Genomic DNA, 19522 nt, shown 5'->3' on the forward strand with positions numbered 1-19522 from the left:
CAGAGTTCTTTGTAATATTTAACACAATTTATTTTATAAATGTAGTGTTAGAGTTTACATATGGTTTCACTATAACTGGAAAGAGCATGAAAAATTGTATAAAAAACCACAACTATCTAAATTTCGATTGAGGTCAGATGTCCGTCTTTGATATTAAGCTACTCATATACTGTATCTAGAACTTCTTGTAGCTCTTACGTAGTTTCTTACCTTTATCCTATTTTTTCTTCGATCTGACATCAAAGATGATGATTCGCTCAAAGAATGAGTCATTAAAGTGCATTAAGATAATCTTCTTTTAAAGACAGACCAAATGACATTGACAGTGTAACATGATTGGTGTTGGTTTTGTAGAGTCGTATGTGGGAGCTTGTACGCAAAAGGCAGCAGTATCGTCAGGTGAGGAAACCCAAAGTGGCAGACTGCGGCAGGAGCAAGCGTCTGGAAGAAGGCGGCTCCGAGATGCTAAATATGCTGACCACACCCAGCACCACCATTCATAACCTGCGGGATCGTCTGTCGCCCAGCCTACGTCGTCAAACGCTCCTGGCGGCGTCCTCTCATGCTGCAGGAGTCAACAGCACCAAACTGGACCCCGACAAGGTCAACGGCGAGGTCTGTCTCCTCATCGAAAGTCCCTACCGCATCCTCCGGGTAAGTGACGACAATTTCAGACTCCTAAATTAATGTGTTTTAAAATTGTGTTCTATATCATTGAACTAAAGGACAATATTGTGATATGATAGTGATTGTTTAGTCTGTTGCTGCTTGTTCGTAAACTCCTATATTTTGTGTAAGACTGAGTAAAGGCTTGGAACTTCCTTTCGAAAATATATAGCCTATTACTCGTATATATTATTAGTAGATATACTATGTATATTTGGTCTCGTTATACAGGATGGACAATAAGCAATAGATTCGCGCGCTCGGCCCATCAGTCCGCTGCAAATCAAGCCTATAGCGCCGCCATACTGCTGATTGTGAATCCCGCTGCCTGATGATCACAGCATTAAATCTTCTATGAAGGACGCTAAAGATGAATGACAAAGAACTGTGTACGACATATTCACAATGCTCGATATACACAATGTGTTTATTAAATATTTTATTATGATGATCACAGCATATCAATCTGCGTTCTACAGGGCTTTCATTTCAAAACGTCCCATTCTAAATAACTTATTATTTAAATTGAATTCAACTTAAACAAAAAACACGTCAATTTAGATATTGAGAGGGAAGTCTGAAACCAGACTTAATTGCGTTTTAGATTTCACCTCCCACCCCCAGCCACCCTCACTTTGAAATTTGAAATAGCACGCCTATACTTTTATATTTCAATATGAAAAAGTATTCAATTGTTTATACATCTCATTCATTTGTTTTCGCAGCTTTTGTTTTCTATCGTCGCTTGGCAACCTGTATTTTTGTTATTATCAGTTGATTTTAGGGTGAAAAACAGCTTATTTTGTGTAATTTTCTAAATTTAATCAATAAGAATGATTTATGTTCTGTCTTGAAGGGTAAACACCATTTTAAAATAATTTAATACACAAACACAACTATTACATGAAATACTCAATAAATTTTTGTAGCTTTATTCTCTTGAGCTCTAATCAACAATAACAACAATCCAGGTTGCCAGAAAACGAAATATGGGAAAACAAATGAATGAGGTTTATAAACAATTGAATGCTCTTTCATATTTAAGTGCTTACAAAAATATAGGGGTGCCATTTGAAATTTCAATGTGAGGGTGGCTGGGGGTGGGAGAGAAATCTAAAATGCAATTAAGCCTGATTTCAGACTTTCCCCTGAATATATAAATTGACATGTTTTTTGTTTAAATTGAATTGAAGGGTTCAGAACCATAGTGGGCGAAGCGCCATTTACTAAAACCGTAGAAAACAAGGGTTAAAATGAAGTTATTACCATATTTCAATGGAAACATATAGCAAGTAATATAAAATATACACATTAAAACTAAATGATATGTCAATCTTCATTAAACTACGGTATTAACTTAACTTTAACCCTTGCTTTCTCCGTTTTTAATAAATGGCGCTTGGCCCACTATGGTTCTGAACCCTTCAATTCAATTTAATTAATTAGTTATTTTAAAATGAAAACTCTGTATAGTTTCACAGGATAAGCACCTGTTTTTAGGCGGCGTTATTCAGAGTGTGTGTGTTAATTAAGTTAATATTGTTGTATCCTCTATTCCACAAAAAGTGTTTATGTGTGATTCGTACGTGCTTACAGAATCGGCTCGAGCGTTGAAGTTACAAGTCGAAATACGATTCATAGATTGGTAAAGAAAATTTAGTGAAACGGAAAGTGTTTAAGATAATAGCCTAGAAAACAACTAGATAACATTGGACAATCTCGGGTAAACGTCCAAAAAATCACTTAGGTGACTTACATATTTCTTCATGAATGTTATTTTTCAGTTCATCTAAAGTGTGTGGATTTGTCTTGTACACTTTTACCTTTTAATCTCATTTTGTTTACGTGGGTAAGTTAATACATATTTCTCAGAGGGAACTGTGCATTGTAATGGTTCATTTCTTAAGTCTGTGCCAGATATTTTTGTTCCAGTATCTCCTTGCGTGATATGTATGAGTAAATTACTTTTACTTTTTGAGTGTTTATTAGTAGAAACCCTCGTAGGTAAGTTTAACTCATACAGTACTGTGGACTTTCTGACATCCGTTCACCGGCGCCATCGGCCTGACCTGCCGCGGACGGACTAAGCCAGTAGTGTCAGAGTTGTAAGCTCCGAAACCGGTTGTGGTGCTAGAGACGTCCAGTCGGAGCGTGAACTTGCTTATGTCTATGGAAGCACCGGAGCAGGCAACGAGTTATAGTGGAGCGCTCCGCTCCGTTTAGGCTGTGTCTGACAACGCTGGACTAAGCCGAGCGTGCGGGTCCAATGCTTTTTCACCTAGTATCTTAATCAACACAAGCGTGTGGATTATGAAATACAATGCAAGGGGGCATTAAATAAATATAGGTAATATTTTAATAAAACATTCTTAACCCATTTCGATGCCCATACAAGGAATTAATTCCTAGTAAGTTCGGATAGGTCCAATGGTACCTCTCATAGTCAAGTAGTTACTTCACTGAACTATACTTTTCATAATACACAGAGTTCAACCAAACCGATCAATGTGGCGAGAGCTTTTATGTGGAAATAGTAATATGCGTTACAAGAGCGGTATGTTGAAGTTTTCATGTTCGAGGAAAAGTTTGAAAAAGTGAAACGTAGTTGAGCTTTTTTAATTTCCGAGAATTGAAAGAAAACATACCGTTCGTGTATCGTACATTATTTTGTGCGAAGATCGTTTATTAGATACCTGAAAGAGGAATTTCTCATTAGTTGCAATGAAATCTCCATCTTGGTTTCTGTTCAGTGACGGCAAATTTGTAAAATAAATATATCTATCTTCAACATTGTTGCTTTAAAATGTCTTTGTGTTTACTATACTCCAGCAAGACGTGATATAGGTTACAGTACGTCTGTCTTCCCCCCCCCCAGTCCATAAATGCGAATTTAAAACAAACGGTAAGGTTATGTAATGATTTATTTTTCATTTTAATATTTTAACAATATTATTTATATAACATATTGCAGTAATAACATCGGCATCTGGAATCTTGTTGATTTTTTCACGGCTTTCTTAATGTTACTTGCATCACGAATTCAGTAACTTTAGTGGAGTTGTAGAGTTTACTTAATTTTTGAAAATATTTAAAAACAATAATTAACAGTGCAATTTAGGTGAAATTGCAGTGGTAAGTTTCCAATTTATAATTATTACTATATTGAACGTCTCTAAAAATAATATGTTAAAAGCCTAAAGCAGTAAAATCAATATGTCACTTAAGCGGTAAGAAGAGGGAAATTGTTATGTGTATTAGGTTGGGAATACTGAATGTGGAATTTTAGATTTACCGCGAATTGTTTTTGTCCGGAAACCAAGCAAATATGCACGATCTCGCACAAATGTTATTATTATTGCTTCATCGAGGAGTAAGTAAAGCCATTGGCCCCATGAAATAGGTTTTATTTATAGAAAATGTCCTTTCTTAATGACACCAGATGTATATAATACTAGATTTCATGTCCAGGTCAGACATTAGTCCAGCCGTGGTGATAATGTAATCGTGCGCCGAGCCACTGTGTAACCTGCAACGTGCATAGCACCTTTGGAAGGAGCCGAACACCCGAAGGGGAAGTGAAGCAACTGTCTGACTTATTAATGGATTTTCATTTTCCTTACGTCAAGCACTTAAATATAATTTTATACAGTACAAGGCTGCAAAGTAATGTTTAGTACATGTAACGAAGAAAGAAATGAACAATAAAACATAGGACATATTATCACAACCTAAAATTAACTGTCTTCAGAATGTCTCTGCGACAGAGTTTAAAAATCAGGAATTATGTCGCTTACTGCCAGTCGTAGTTGATCACGAAGGTATTTGTCTGTCAGTCGTGATCTAAATTTGGTTTTTACTATTTTCATTGCTGAAAATAATTTTTCACAAACGTAAGTTGTAGCGAACATGGCTTCAAAAGAGCAAGCGAAAGAACGAAGCTTCGGATATTTATTTTTTTGGCAAAGATTTGAAAAGTTCAACATTTGTCAAGTCCTTACATCTAGCTTTCATTTAACATCACATTGTAAATCTATGAGTTTAAATTGAAGATCTAACCGCATTATTCGTACATCTCCTGAAAAAGGATCGACATACAGAGATAATAATAATAATAATAATAATAATAATAATAATAATAATAACAATAATAATAGTAATAATAATAACAACACAACCTTTTCATGTTTCATGAGTAACATGTAGTATAATGCCGTTTTATGTTATACAACCGTTTTCTTCGTAATAGGGTAAACATTGGTAATTTCGTGATAATTTCATGAAAATTAATTTAAACTGCAAATGTGTAAATATATCCTTATTCCGATTCTTTCATCTAAAAGACGATAATTTGCTGTACAAATCTGAAGACGTAAAAGATTGGACACGTTCTTGAACAAGTGCCAAAAACCACTTTTACAACTTAAGCTAAAATGTTGGTTATTTCGTGATAACCTTGGTAATTTCGTGATATTACATTGACTATTACACTCTTACTACGTCATACTACTTTTGACCAATAAAACGGTACGAATGGACTTATTTCAACCAATCATGGCTGCTTATCGCACAATTTTATCGCTTCCCTAGCATTTGTTTAATTTTATCGCGTCCCTAGCATTTGTTTCTTTGTTTGCCAACATTTGAAACTGCGCTGGTCTGGACGTCAAAAATTTATATAAAATTACAAACCACTCCAGTCGATGCACAGCAGTTTCAAATATGACTCGCATTGGCATTCAAGAACAAGAATTAATAAAAATCACTGATCATACCTATGCATCTTCTGAAATCCGATTTACAAATAAATGAAGAGCACCATTCGGAAATCCTGAATAAGTTGAATACACCATTTAGGCCTAAATCAACGAGTTCCACTTCTATTATGCACACGTCCAATATAACATCAATTGAACCACCAACCACATTCAAATTTGAAAATTGTACATTCAATAATTATTCCTTTTAAAATTATTCATTCGGAAATTCTGAATAAGTTGAATACACCATGTAGGCCTAAATCAACGAGTTCCACTTCTATTACGCACACGTCCAATATAACATCAATTGAACCACCAACCACATTCAAATTTGAAAATTGTACATTCAATAATTATTCCTTTTAAAATTATTCATGGTTATTTTTTATGTCATCGTCGTTAATTAAAACTTTTCTAACACTTGTGTAGGGCAATTCCAATGAAAAGTGGACATGATCGATGAAAAAAAAAAAGTTCTGTTATTAAAACAAAAAATTACCCTCCAATTAAGGGATGATCTGTAGTTTCTAAAACAAGAGTTGACAATAATGTGTCACATGACATGCTGCCATATTGCTTCATTTCATTAATGACATCAGAGCTTCAGTTTGACACTGACTATTATCACTGAATATCTTCTGTTCTTTTTTGGAAACAAAGGTACGGAACTGAAACTAATGTGGTACTAAAGTCAAGCTGAGGAAATGTACTTTCAGAATTGCTATGTCGATAAGTAGTGTGGCGTGTGGTTTATGGATTTATGAAAGCATTAAAATAACACATATTTGATGTTACGTCAGTTACGATTTTCGATAATTTTTTTTATATTTCAACATTCAAGATAGATATATGTATGATAATTACCAGATTTCTAATGGATTATGTAATGATTATGGAATGGTATGTCATTTGTTCGTAACTCATTTACTTTGGTAGTTATGAACTGTAACAGACGTAACATACTTAATGTAACAGACGTAACATAGTTTATGTTGTATTTGTAGCATTAACAACATATGCCCCATAACCTATAAATGCAAAATAAGCTTCCTTTCCCCCAGATGGACCACATGCCTATAGAAAATACTAAAAAGAAACCAATGACACCTGCAGAAAGAATGAGAAAATACAGATCCAGATTGAGTGCAGAAAAGGCTGAAGAAATGAGGAAGAAAATGCAGAAGACCAGGGAAATAGAAGATCTGGATGGAATCGTAGCAGAAGGCGAGCAGAAGCAGCGAAATCAAGAAACAGAATGGCAGAAATGCGGAAACATAAACAAGCGAGTGACAATCAACAGACAACTGACAGCAGTCCCTCAAAATCATTTGCGTCACCACAGTCCTTTGGCAAAGCTCTGCAAAGAGCGATGAAAGTGCAACCCCAGTCTCCAAGAAAGAAAGAAGCTGTAGTGAAAAAATTGTCTCAATCTTTTGGATTTATAAACCGAGTGACACACAGAAGGCTACCTGATGAAAATCCAGAAACAAGGTTGTTAAATTTTACGAAAGTGAAAACAGGAAGGAAAGAAGACAACTGTGCAGAAGAGAATTTTAAATATGAATGTCATGGAAGCATACAGACTTTTTAAAGAAGAAAATCCGAGACTGAAATAGGGAAGTCAAATTTTGCTAATTTAAGACCAACTCAGTGGATGGCTTAAGTGGTGCCATAAAAGGGCTGTGTGGAGAGCAATCCTTCAAAGGAAAATCACAATCACAAGTGCTATGGAATTCTTTATGCTGCACTGGCAGTGTCTGAGAAAATCAAAGTTATCTGCAGACAGCAGAAGCAACGTGAATGATCGAAGACTAACACTGCCCCCATTCCTGGTCTTAAGAATTTCCACTATTTTCTACATGATTCTACAAGGAATGTGTTCCAAGCTTGTGAATCAATACTAAAGAATACCAGAGACCATTTAAGGATATGTATGTCTCTCGCCACTAGATACAGAACAGAATGTAGGCTTGAATACTATATTTAAAAGAGATGATTTTGTTGTAATTAATGAAAATAATTAATTTTATGAGATTGTGACTGATATCAATGGGAATGGAGAGTTCCGTGTACGGGTTATGCATCCAGCCGAATGTGGATGGGTATGGCCACAAATGGAAGATGAAATATGGTACTCACCTGATGACATTGTTAGAAAGATAAATGTACCTGTACCTGGCAATACAAGAGGATTCTTTTCATTTTCAACATAAATATTCAGTTGTTACGTCCGTTACAATTGTTGAGTTACATCCGTTACGCTTATATTTCCTTGAACAATGCCACGGTAATCAGAGTGGTATACTTTTAAAATAGTACTACCATAACATGTATGATGTCTACTTTAAAGTAAAAAAAAAAAAAAAATTGGAATAAATATCTGCTGTACTTTCAGAGAAATCAGACATTTAATTTAGTGTAGAAATTACCTTGTCCTTTCTTTGTTACATCCGTTACGTTTCAGCTATATATTATTATATAAAGACAACAATGGTTAGGTCCATTCACACTTCATACATTCATGCACTGGTATTAGATACATTTGTGGTAAAATTTGTTTTTATAGATGTGTATTAAGTTTGAAACAATCCAGATGTTTTCCCCAAATAACAGGTCTGAGAGTTACGTCCGTTACATTGGAATTGCCCTGTATATCAGTTAGGTTATGTTATAGCTTCTGCTCTGAGAGGATAAAAAGAACTTCTGCTATATGATATTATGGATAGTCACGTATCAGAGATTGTTTAATATTAAGATTTATTGAATAGTAATCATTACAGTGTCTGTATAAAGACACTACTGCCATCTAGCATGCATCTAGCGTAATATTTGTAATGTTGAGATGGTACAATAATACATTTGAAGACAGTTGTATTTTCGTAAGTCATTTAATATTTTATTGTATTGGAGTACTTCGTTACTTCTAATCTTTATATACTTTCTTCTAAACGTGTAATAGTCAATTAAATCCCACTCGAGTTTTGATTTTCTCTAGATAAATCAAAACGTCTAGTGAGATTACTGTTGATAATTTCGTGAGAGGTAGAAGAATTGTGGAAAAATTCATTAAAGTGAAATGAAATTCTCATTTATTGTTACAAGACTTCAAACATAGTAATTCCGTCTAATATTCATAGCAAGAAAACATAAAAATACGTATCAACACATAATAAGAATGAAATCAAATTAAAAATTGAAATTGAAAAGGGATCTTCTTTGCCCTGAAAGCGTGAACACTTTATTATGGACTTTACTATAGCCTATAGGCTCTATTACTAGGGTAACTCCAAAAGTAATGCATAACATTTGTTCAAAAATTATATTTTTACCCTACAGCTTTGCTATTTTCACAGAATGTAGGTGCATCCTTTAGGAAGAAGATGTCACTTTTCCACATAATCCTCGTCCCTTTCAACTGCCTTACGTAACCTAGGAACGAGGGCCTGTAGACCAGCACAGTAAAAGTCTGGACCAACACGTCTGAGCCACTCTTTAGTAGCGTGCACAAGGAAATCATCTTCTAACCTCTTTCCGCGAAGGGATCCTTCACTGTACCAAAGAGATGGTAATCGCACGGTGCCAGTTCAGGACTATAAGGCGGATGTTTCAGTGTTGTCTATCCGAATTTTCTGATCTGATCTGGTCTGTGGTCTTGTGACTGACATATGGCTGTGCGTTGTCGTGCAATAGCAGAACATCCTGCTTCTCCCGATGTCGTCGAACACGACTCAGTCTAGCATGAAGTTTCTTGAGAGTTGCAACATACGCGTCAGAATTAATGGTGGTTCCGTGTGTCATGATGTCCATAAGCAAGAGTCCTTCTGAATCGAAAAACACAGTAGCCATAACTTTTCCTGCCGAAGGTGCACTTTTGAATTTCTATTTCTTTGGTGAATTTGCATGATGCCACTCCATTGTCTGGCTCTATCTCCGGTCCAAAATGGTGGAGTCATGTTTCATCTTCTGTCACACTTCTTGCAAGTAAGTCATCTAGCACTTATATTTGGCGCTTAGCATGATAAAAAATCAAACAGAAGCTACACTGAACCCATTGCCTCTCCCTTTTCTTTTTTGTTATCACATCTTATCTTCAGATTTCTAAAATTCGTATTGTAATACAATTTTTAAAATAGTTAAAAATGTAACGCTTAATGCTCAACAAAATTTCGCCTCAAACAGCTAAGATTTCTATCAGTAAAGCTAAGCCTATATGGCGACTACAGCTGTATCTAAAATTCCAAAAATATTTCCTAAAATTTCATAGAGATACAATAAATCTTTGTACCAAATATAATATGCTTATCTTTAGTAATAAGCCTGTAATGTAATTACAAACATCCACAAAATTTGTACGCCAGAGAAGTCGACGCTAACTTGCTCTCTCCAAACATAAAAGCTCACTGAAGCAGTTACAACAGTCACACAAAGCGTAGCTATATGTTTCTGGAAACTGGACAACATATGCAATCCCTTGGCGGAAATTTAAATCTCGTAACGCCATTGGTTAGTTCACGAAAGAGCAAAGAAAAAGTATCACGAAATAACCACTGCCACGAAATTACCAATGTTGACTCTACTTGTGAACGAATCATACATTTAATATTCTCATCATATTGGCAGCAAAAAAAAAAAAAAAAAAAAAAAAAAAAAGCGTCCTCCCTTCCTACTTGAACCTTCGTTTTTGTAGAGGTACATGGTTTCGAGAGAGACATTGCGACGATACGCCACTCGCAGGTCAAAGACAAATACAAATGGAACGGAGTTTGATTCCAATGAGTGAGAGGGTGGGGGTTGGGGGAGATAGGAATCAAGAGAAATGCACAGCTATCATTGCAAGCCACAATGTGCTCCCGAGTCACATTTTCGCCACGACTACATTAGTCCAATAGTGGCTCGAGGAGGTTGACCATGTGGGTGTTCAGTTGGAAGAATCAAATTGTCAAATAGGAACTAAATTTATTTTAGGGTTGCTAATCATTGGGTTTGGGTCATATTTGAATTGTATCACCATTAATGTCCGTAGGAATTCATAGGCAACACTTCTAAAGAAAACGTTAACGTTTGAATTCACATTCCATATCCATCGCAATTGGACTCTTCGAGACTCAGGCTGACATGCTCTTAAAGTGATACCGAAGTAAACTCATTGACCTCGAGCGAAACGTTAGAGTGTAGCCTATTAGCGGTGTCAGTTGTCATGGCAATGTCATGTTTGATAACGCATCGCTCGCCAAACCCTACCTAGCATTACGTGTTACCCAACGCATCTAACCAGGCGTCGATATACGATATACCTATATGTGAACATCCTACGTCGTAGCTCAAAGAATGAAATGAACTCGGAGAAAAAAAATAAATGTAGCTTTTTTATCTCCAAAGTAAGGGCGATGACGCAGAGCCCCTTCTTAGAGTTCCCTCTACATTTACTACTACGAATGTAATTTTTATCATTATGTAATCAGGATAATATTGTACAGAAGCGTAATATGTCTATACAAAATCTCACTGTTTCACAGCCATCTACCAGATCATTCAAAAGCTTGCTCTAAAACTGAAGGACCTTATACAAGAGTCGAAATGTAACATTTTCGAATAAGAACGCTTTTGTGTCCACTGTTCCGGTGTCCCGACAAATTCGTTTGGGACGGTCAGATGTCCCGATTTTGAGTTGGTTTACAGCTTCTTTGTACTTTAAGGTTACTACAATATACTGTGATTTAGCCGAACTTGTTGAGAACTTTAAATAGTGATATAGAAGTGATATAATGATATAGAAGAGACATTGATTTACTAAAAACAAAAAAGTGCAACTTTTGGAATATGAAGTGTTTGATCAGTTTGTTTGCTTGAAAATATTTATCAGTACAAACTTGGGTATTCGTGAATGAAAAAGCGGAAAAGTTCAAGACAAGTGGCTTAAATTTTTTGAGACTGTAAACCATACAGAACATTGTTAAGAATTATTGGAAATCTGTCATTACATTTTCGCTAAGCCTGCCCACAATGCAAATCTTGAACGCAAATTTTCTCAGATTGCAGCTAAAAATCAATTTTTGCACAATGAGCTGGTGTTTTAATTATATCTCCAGAGTAAATGGCAACCCTGGCTATGTATGTGAAAGCCCGCAACGTCAGGCCTTACATTGCAAGTGTAATTATACTTTGCACCTTACTCATGCGACCACATTTGAATGAGGAAATTTACAACTACTTGCAAGAAGTTGTTGCAGAGATGTTAGAAAACATACCACTTATTATGTGTTAGAGGATGTGGATGCAACAGGTCGGAGCACCAGCACACTTTACTCTTGCTGTTCGAGTCTTTCTAAATCTGGCGTATTCCAGGCGTTGGATCGGAAGGGGAGGTCCGATTGAATGGCAGCCTGCTCCCCTGATTTGATGCATTTTGGTTGCCTCTTTTGGGAGCATATCGAAAGCATCGTTTACGTGACCTCAGTATAGAACTTAGAAACACTTTTACCTAGGATGCTTGCATCATCTGATATCGTTTCGAACGTAGGTAACTAAAATATTTGGGAAAGTACTCCAGAGTTTCCTTCGACGATGCAATACCTACACTGAATGTGGTGTTCGCCAGTTCGAACAACTTTCGGTGTAATACAAAATTAAGTTTATGTTACTATTACTTCATTGTTGTCCATCACGTAGTTTGTGACATTCAAACTTAGGCTATACTAACATAAGATTACTTCCTAGATCATGAGTTTCTATTGTAAAATTACCGTATTTCAATCCTTTTGGAAACTTCTTTAGTTTAAAAACATCTTAGGCTATATGTGTAGATAACGTTACCCACCAGCATACATATGCGGAAAGCAAGAATTAAATATGTGTAAGTAAACAGAGATCAATATTGGGAAGAGCTAATGACTAAGTTGGCAATTGATTGATATTGAAAATTAACCAGTTTGGTAAATTTATTAATTTATGTTTATTTATTTAGATATATTTAATAATAACATAGACATAAAAAACGCTACGTGAAAATACCCCGAAAGAACAAAGCTCGTAGACAGTTCCGCTTTGATAGAAATATTTGAAAATGATATAGGCTACAATTTTACATTGTTCACCAAACATACCTATTTTTTTCTGAATTAAAATTTAAGATTCTGATTACACAGATTATACATACCAGTAATTCACAAAAGTAGAAATAGAATTTAGAAATCTTCTCACTATTCGTGAGCTGCCACAAAGGACAAAGAGTACTTAATCATATAAATGTTTACAAGTTCATTGAACCATTGATTTTGTTTTGACAATGAAACTCCTACAAGTATATAGCTGCAAATACATTTTGTGATTGGTGGAAATATACCTAGTTTTAGAGAGGCAAGTGTTACAAAAAAGTAAAGAATGCTAATCAACTTGGTTTCATTTCGAATATAGGTGATGCTTCAGGACAGCAATTGATCCTTTCAATGCAGCTAAGGTTACAATCGGAATAACAGATGTAGGTATTCCAAGCCTCTTAAACACATCTTTCATGAAGAGAGTAGCGGTACCTCTTGCTCCAACCGGAAATCCGATTACTTCAAGCTCTTCTAGCTGGTACTTTTGGAGGTAATATGGAATGGTAGGATTGTAGATGTTCTTCTTTTCCTTATCCACTTCTGCTGGCTGTTCCTCATTCGTTTCGAAACGCACAGTGGGATCAATTATGAATACAGATATTGTAGATTCCTTGAAAGCTATTATATCTATGCGCCGTGTACTGCCAGTGACGGAGAGACCATGTACTACTGTTTCTAAAATAAAATTTAAAATTCTTGCACTAAGATCACATTCTTAAGAAGAATAGCTAGAAACATACATAAATATACATACTTTGTAGACAAAATACTTAAGAAAAAAGGTCACATAAAGATGATAATAATAAAGTTAGTAATAATAATAATACTTGTAATAACTGAGTGGAAAAAGAGATGAAGTTGAGATTGGTGATGGATTAATAGGCTATTAACTTATTATTAGTAGTATAATTAGTACAGGTTATGTTGATATAGTAACAAAGATAAGATAGAAAAAATAGACTATACTTAAGATAGAAATAAACTTGTTTTGCAATACAGTACATGGTACATATAAAACAGAGAAGTCTGTCATATTAGTATATTATGCAACGAGCCTATAATGGTAGTAATTAAGATGCGAGTACGTTTATGAAACGAGCGCAAGCAAGTTTCATAATTTTCATACGAGCGCCTTAATTACAATTATAGGTAAGTTTCATACGACTTTTTATGCTCGACCATATTTCTAACTTGAAATTATTCATAAGTATTCATGTTATTCTTATCTCACTGGGCAGCGGAACTGACCTTGTGCAATATCTTGTAAATTGTGAGATGTGCGCGGACGCGAAAGTATTGATTTTTTTCCTAGAAACAAATGTCATTGACCTTGATATAATCTAGAGAGTAAAATAAACATTAATCTTGATATAACCTTGAAATTGATTTAAACATTGAAAAATGAGATGACAAATTGAATTTATTTGAATATTATTTACAATTAACGCTAATTATTATAGTAACAGAACATAACCTTTTGCGACAGTATTGGATTTCCAGCCTCCGTGACGTTTCGCTAGTTGTCTTTCGATTGCATATCCGAGAATAATCGATACTTGCGCTTTCATATTGCTACAACGGTGTTTTCTGATTGGTGGAACACCTGAACTTTAATGAATAGGTGTACTTTAATGAGGTCCATTAAAGGGCTGCTACCAGGTGTATAATTACTACATTTCGGCATGGTCGAGCATAAAAATTTTTAAATTCTGGATCTGAAAATTTCATTGCTTAAAGTAGTCAATACTGGATGAAATTTTATTATCGAATTATATAGACGTGGACCATAATTTGTAATGTATAGTAAAGCAGCAGATGTGAAACATTTAGGTTCAACTAAATTAAGAATTTCATTTCGTCTTGTATTAACTGGGTGTCTTTCAGTAGTGACTTTTTCGGGCTTTTGGCAAGAAAACAAAGTCGTGTGTAGTGAACAGCACACAAGCATTCGACACAACTCATAGAGTAAGTTACACAACGCTGCACGTGGAGTTGAGTAACGTCACGGAAAGGAAAGAGTTCACATCCCGCTCTGTTACACGTGCAGCGGAATATCTGACGGCAACATATCCCACGTGAGGGAATTGAGCTTTACGCAATTGAGACGTCATGAAGGAAGAAACAATTTGCTATAGCGTAGTAGCGTGTCCAGGATCACGGAAATGGATGTTATGATTGACTATATTTTAAGATAGGCATAGATTCAGACGAACAAAAATAACGCTGTACTATATTCATTTTAATATTCAGATAGTATACCGTGTTTAGCTTCAAAGCAACAAAAGAAATTGTTATAACTGAAACTGTATAGTCCACACCTGTGGAGTAACGGTCAGCGCGTCTGGCAGCGAAACCAGGTGGCCCGGGTTCGAATTCCGGTCCGGGCAAGTTACCTGGTTGAGGTTTTTTCCGGGGTTTTCCCTGAACCCAATACGAGCAAATGCTGGGTAACTTTCGGTGCTGGACCCCGGACTCATTTCACCGGCATTATCACCTTCATTTCATTCAGGCGCTAAATAACCTGAGATGTTGATACAGCGTCGTAAAATAACCCAATAAAAAAAAGAATCTGTATACGACAATACCGAGGTTTGGTATTGCACCTCTTGCAATATAATTTATGTAAAAAAGATGTGGTAGTCATGTAATCGTAACTAGATTAAGAATAAACAGATATCAATTCTATAAAGCTACAGTCACGTGCGCGCTTCAGGAGAAAATCTCTCATGTTTTCTTTGGTTAGCATAAACAAAGTCTGTTAAGCATGTACAGTTCCAGAAAAAAAAATGGTCCGTCTAATTTTATAATTTTACGAAGTTCCAGATACAACACATTACGCATGTGCAGTAAACAAGAGCGCCTGTACATATGCTACTTGTGGACAGTCGTGCCTATCTTGTTGCCTACATACAGGTGGACTCCCATGAAAACTCGGGGCCACTTCCCCCTCCCGGGAACTGCACAGAGCGACGGTTTCACCGGAAGTTCAACATTCAAAGACACGATTCCATTTCTGACGATTGTAAGAGAGTAATGATCTGATATACAAAGTTTAAGCAAACAGCAAGTTTGTTCATGAAATGCATTACAATTAAAAATCAATATAACAGTTGTATGAACACTTATGCCTGTTATATTTCTTTTTAATTTTATTGTATTTTATGAATTTTAATGAACACTCTTGGAAAATTGACCAAAACTGTGTATTTTATTGTCAAAGCAAGTTTGTTGCTGAAAACCGATAAGCATTTCAAGCCAAAAAAATTCTGAAGCGGACGTTGAACGGATACGAACCTCATTTATAAGAAGCCCAAAAAAAATTCGACAAGTAAGTTTGCAACTCCAAATTATTCGCACTGTGGTTCATAATGTTTTGCACTGACTAAACACTACATCTGCAACCATACATGATGAAAATAACACAACGGTTCATGGCCGAAGATAAAGTTAAAATGCTGGCTTTTACTGAGATAGTCTCGGCCAATTTTCCGAACACATCTCGTACTTACATCATGTGGACCTATGTCTCTCTGACGAATTGCTTACTTTATACTAACCAAAGAAAGCACGGGGTTTTCTTCTTGAGCGTCGATATGGTTTAACTTTATAGAATTAACAGTTTGTTATTTTTCAAGCTATATACATCACCATGATGCACTACCAAACCCCGGTAGATTTATTTTTCCTTGTAATATATATTTTCAGTTATAACCACTTTCTTTTATTGGTGTTTTAAGCAGATCATAATGTATTACTTACTTACTTACAAATGGAATTTAGAGAACCCGGAGATTCGTTACCGCCCTCACATAAGCTCGCCATCTGTCCCTATCCTGAGCAAGATTAATCCAGACCTACCATCATATCCCACCGCTCTCAAATCCATTTTAATATTATACTCCCTCTACGTCTCGGCCTCCTCAAAGGTCTTTTCCCTCGGGTCTTCCAACTAACAATATATATGTATTTTTTAATTCTCCCATATGTGCTACATATCCTACCCATCTCAAACGTCTGGATTCAATGTTCACAATTATGTCAGGTGAAGAATACAATGCTTGCAGTTCTGCTTTGTGTAACTTTCTCTATTCTCCTATATCTTCATCCCTCTTAGCCCCAAATATTTTCCTAAGCACCTTATTCTCAAATACCCTTGCCTCAGTACCTCTCTCAAAGTGAGAGTTCAATTTCACAACCATACAGAACAATCAGTAATATAATTATTGTTTTATAACTTCTAACTTCCCATATATTCATTTTAATCAATTTAAGGATCAATAACTAAAATTAACGACTATTTTTTAACCTTTTCTTCTTACAATACAACATCGGGACATAGGTGGTTATGAAGTATGTTTAGAGAACATGTTACACTATACACTGAAAGTATGCTTAAAATTGTTCGTAGAATTCTAAATATAGTATAGGCCCATTTTAAAGTAATCGAAATTCTGAAATAAGCAAAAAAAAATAAATAAATAAATAAATAAGAGCATAATTTTGTGTACATGTTAATGTTATTTATTGAGAGAATTTGTGGTATTATAAAGAAAAGTTCAAAATTAAAAAATACAATTTTCAAAAAAAAGTTATTTTATAATTTCGGATTATTCTCGAATGAGTGCATGTGTTTCTTGCAGGCCTACTTCTGCCGAATAGGCCTCTAGTCTGTGTAACGACGGAAATCTGGAGCGTCGTCTGGCGTGTAGCCTGGTTACATATTCATTTCTCAAAATGTTTTTATTTTCTTTTTAAACCAGCCTATTTTAAAATATAAATTAGTTACAGTACAATGAATGTTAGGCCTACATATTATGTATGCCACGCATTAACATGATGTCTTTGCTATTGGAGAGAGGCAACGACCTGCGGCTATATCTGTCTCTTTCCCTCTATCTGAGCTCTAATACACCTGAAAACTTGTTAAGAAAGTTAGGACGAAGAGAGAAACTGTCTCCTCCGGGATCTAACCCACATCCTTCGAATCACAGAGTGAGTTGATCGACTTCCACGAACAAATCAGTGGGCTGAAGATTCTGGCGGAATTGTGAATTGTGAATTGAAGAAACGTCATTCCATCCTGTCTGGTGTTTATGTATGTACGAGAAACTTTCGTAATTAGCCTTCTACCTGAAGACTAACATGAGTTCGGGAACAGGTCAGTTGCCTTATTGCACATCGTAGTCCAAAGACAGCACAGCATATACAGGGTGATTCACGAGGATTAACCGTCCCTTACGGAGCTTATTTCCGAAGACATTCTGAGCAAAAAAGTCATATAAACATGTGTCCTATTCTCAATATTTTCAGAATTACACTAATTTGGAGTTGTTTGTAAAATAACATTATTCTTGAGTTTTAAGGGTGAAAGAATATTACTATAGTCGCGACGCTGTTATTTCCGGCGTGACTCCTCCTCTTTGCTTACGTCTTAGGAAGTGAAGGCTCTATAAAGTCTAGGTAGGTAGTATAGTTCGCCATTTTTGTTCTTTCGTTGCCGAGATACCATGCGAGGAATCTATTTGCCACACGGTTAAACATGATCATGTCGTAGCTACTATGATAATAAACCACTGTAATTCAGCAAATAATTGAGCGGCAAATAACGTCTTCGTGTGCTTTCTGCAAACGCCAACGAAAGAGCCAAAATGGCGGGCGATTATATTAAGTATTTATCGAACCTTAAGAAATTAATAACGTCTTCCTCAGCGAATCACAAGACGCACACGTTTAAATGTAGCCGACATGCAACGCGATTGGCTGCCAGAAATTAGAGCGACGGGACTATAATAGAGAATGAACTATTCAGGAGTATCATTTCTTTAATTGGCTAGTATTCTGAAGCTAAAAATGTGTTGTGAATTCCTTAGTTGTTTCGTACAGAATTCTTTTTCTTTTCGATTTTAACTGCAGAATTACATTTTTCTTACACATTTATCACAACAATTGTTACAAATCACGCCACTCTTGAAAATTCTTTAAGACTGTACATTAGGATGCATAATTAAACTATAAAGAATCAATTTCCTGAAGTCTTATGATTTGTAACAATTTTTGTGATAAGTGCGTAAGAATGATGTAATTTTTAGTTAAAAATTAAAAAAAAAAAAACAAAATCTGTACAAAGGAATTATCAACATATTTTTAGCTTCAGAACATTAATAAATTCAAGAGCATGTAGAGTCCGATAAGTATAATAATAAAATTTCAAATATGTATGCATTTATTACCGTCAGAATTAAGGCTGGTTCACAATAAACCGGGAATGAAAACGACAACGAGAACGAGAACGGAAATAATGTTAAAATAAGTGTATTTAAATGTGAGCGTTCACAATAGTTAATTGTGAATGCTCACATTTAACTACATTTATTTTAACATTATTTGCGTTCTTGTTCTCGTTGTCGTTTTCATTCTCGGTTTATTGTGAACCAGCCTTTACTTATCAATAATCATTTAAACCATTAGATTATTACATAAAATGGTACATAATGACCAACTTAAGCAAGAAAAGACTATCAACATAACTTTTACCCTAAATCATGTAATAAAAAAGGACAACATACAAAACTATACCAAATTTGTAGGACTTTTTATAGACTCGAGTTTAACATGGGAAAAAAATATCGAATAAATATGCACAAAATTTTCAAGAGTTATATATTTATTAAAGAAATTAGTGACTTGTGTTTCTCAAAATTATTTAAGATGTGCCTACTTTTCGTTCTTTCAGTCGATAATTAGGTATGCCTTAATTTTTTGGGGAAATGGTAGCAAAATTGAGAGTGTCTTGAAAAAGAAAGCCATTAGAATTCTATGTCAATCAAACTATCTTGAACAATGTCGACCTCTTTTCAAACAATCACAGATATTAACTGTCATAAATTTATATATATATATATATATATATATATATACGACCAAGTCCTTTACACTCGACAAAATATAGACAACTACTCATTAATAGCCAATATACATGATCATGAAGTTAGAAATAGTGAA

The 19522-nt window shown here is 35.3% G+C and overlaps 1 protein-coding gene across 1 annotated transcript in view; it reads left to right on the top strand.

Moving 5' to 3' along the window:
- Positions 1–360: 360 nt before the first annotated feature.
- TrpA1 (Transient receptor potential cation channel A1) overlaps positions 361–19522 on the top strand; it is a 172131-nt gene continuing 152969 nt past the window's right edge. Inside the window, exon 1 of the mRNA XM_069833209.1 lies at positions 361–654. Coding sequence (XP_069689310.1) covers positions 361–654 — 294 coding nt within the window. The remainder of the gene's footprint in view (positions 655–19522) is intronic.

The sequence above is a fragment of the Periplaneta americana genome, chromosome 1 (assembly GCF_040183065.1).
Source record: "Periplaneta americana isolate PAMFEO1 chromosome 1, P.americana_PAMFEO1_priV1, whole genome shotgun sequence".
Classification (NCBI taxonomy): domain Eukaryota; kingdom Metazoa; phylum Arthropoda; class Insecta; order Blattodea; family Blattidae; genus Periplaneta; species Periplaneta americana.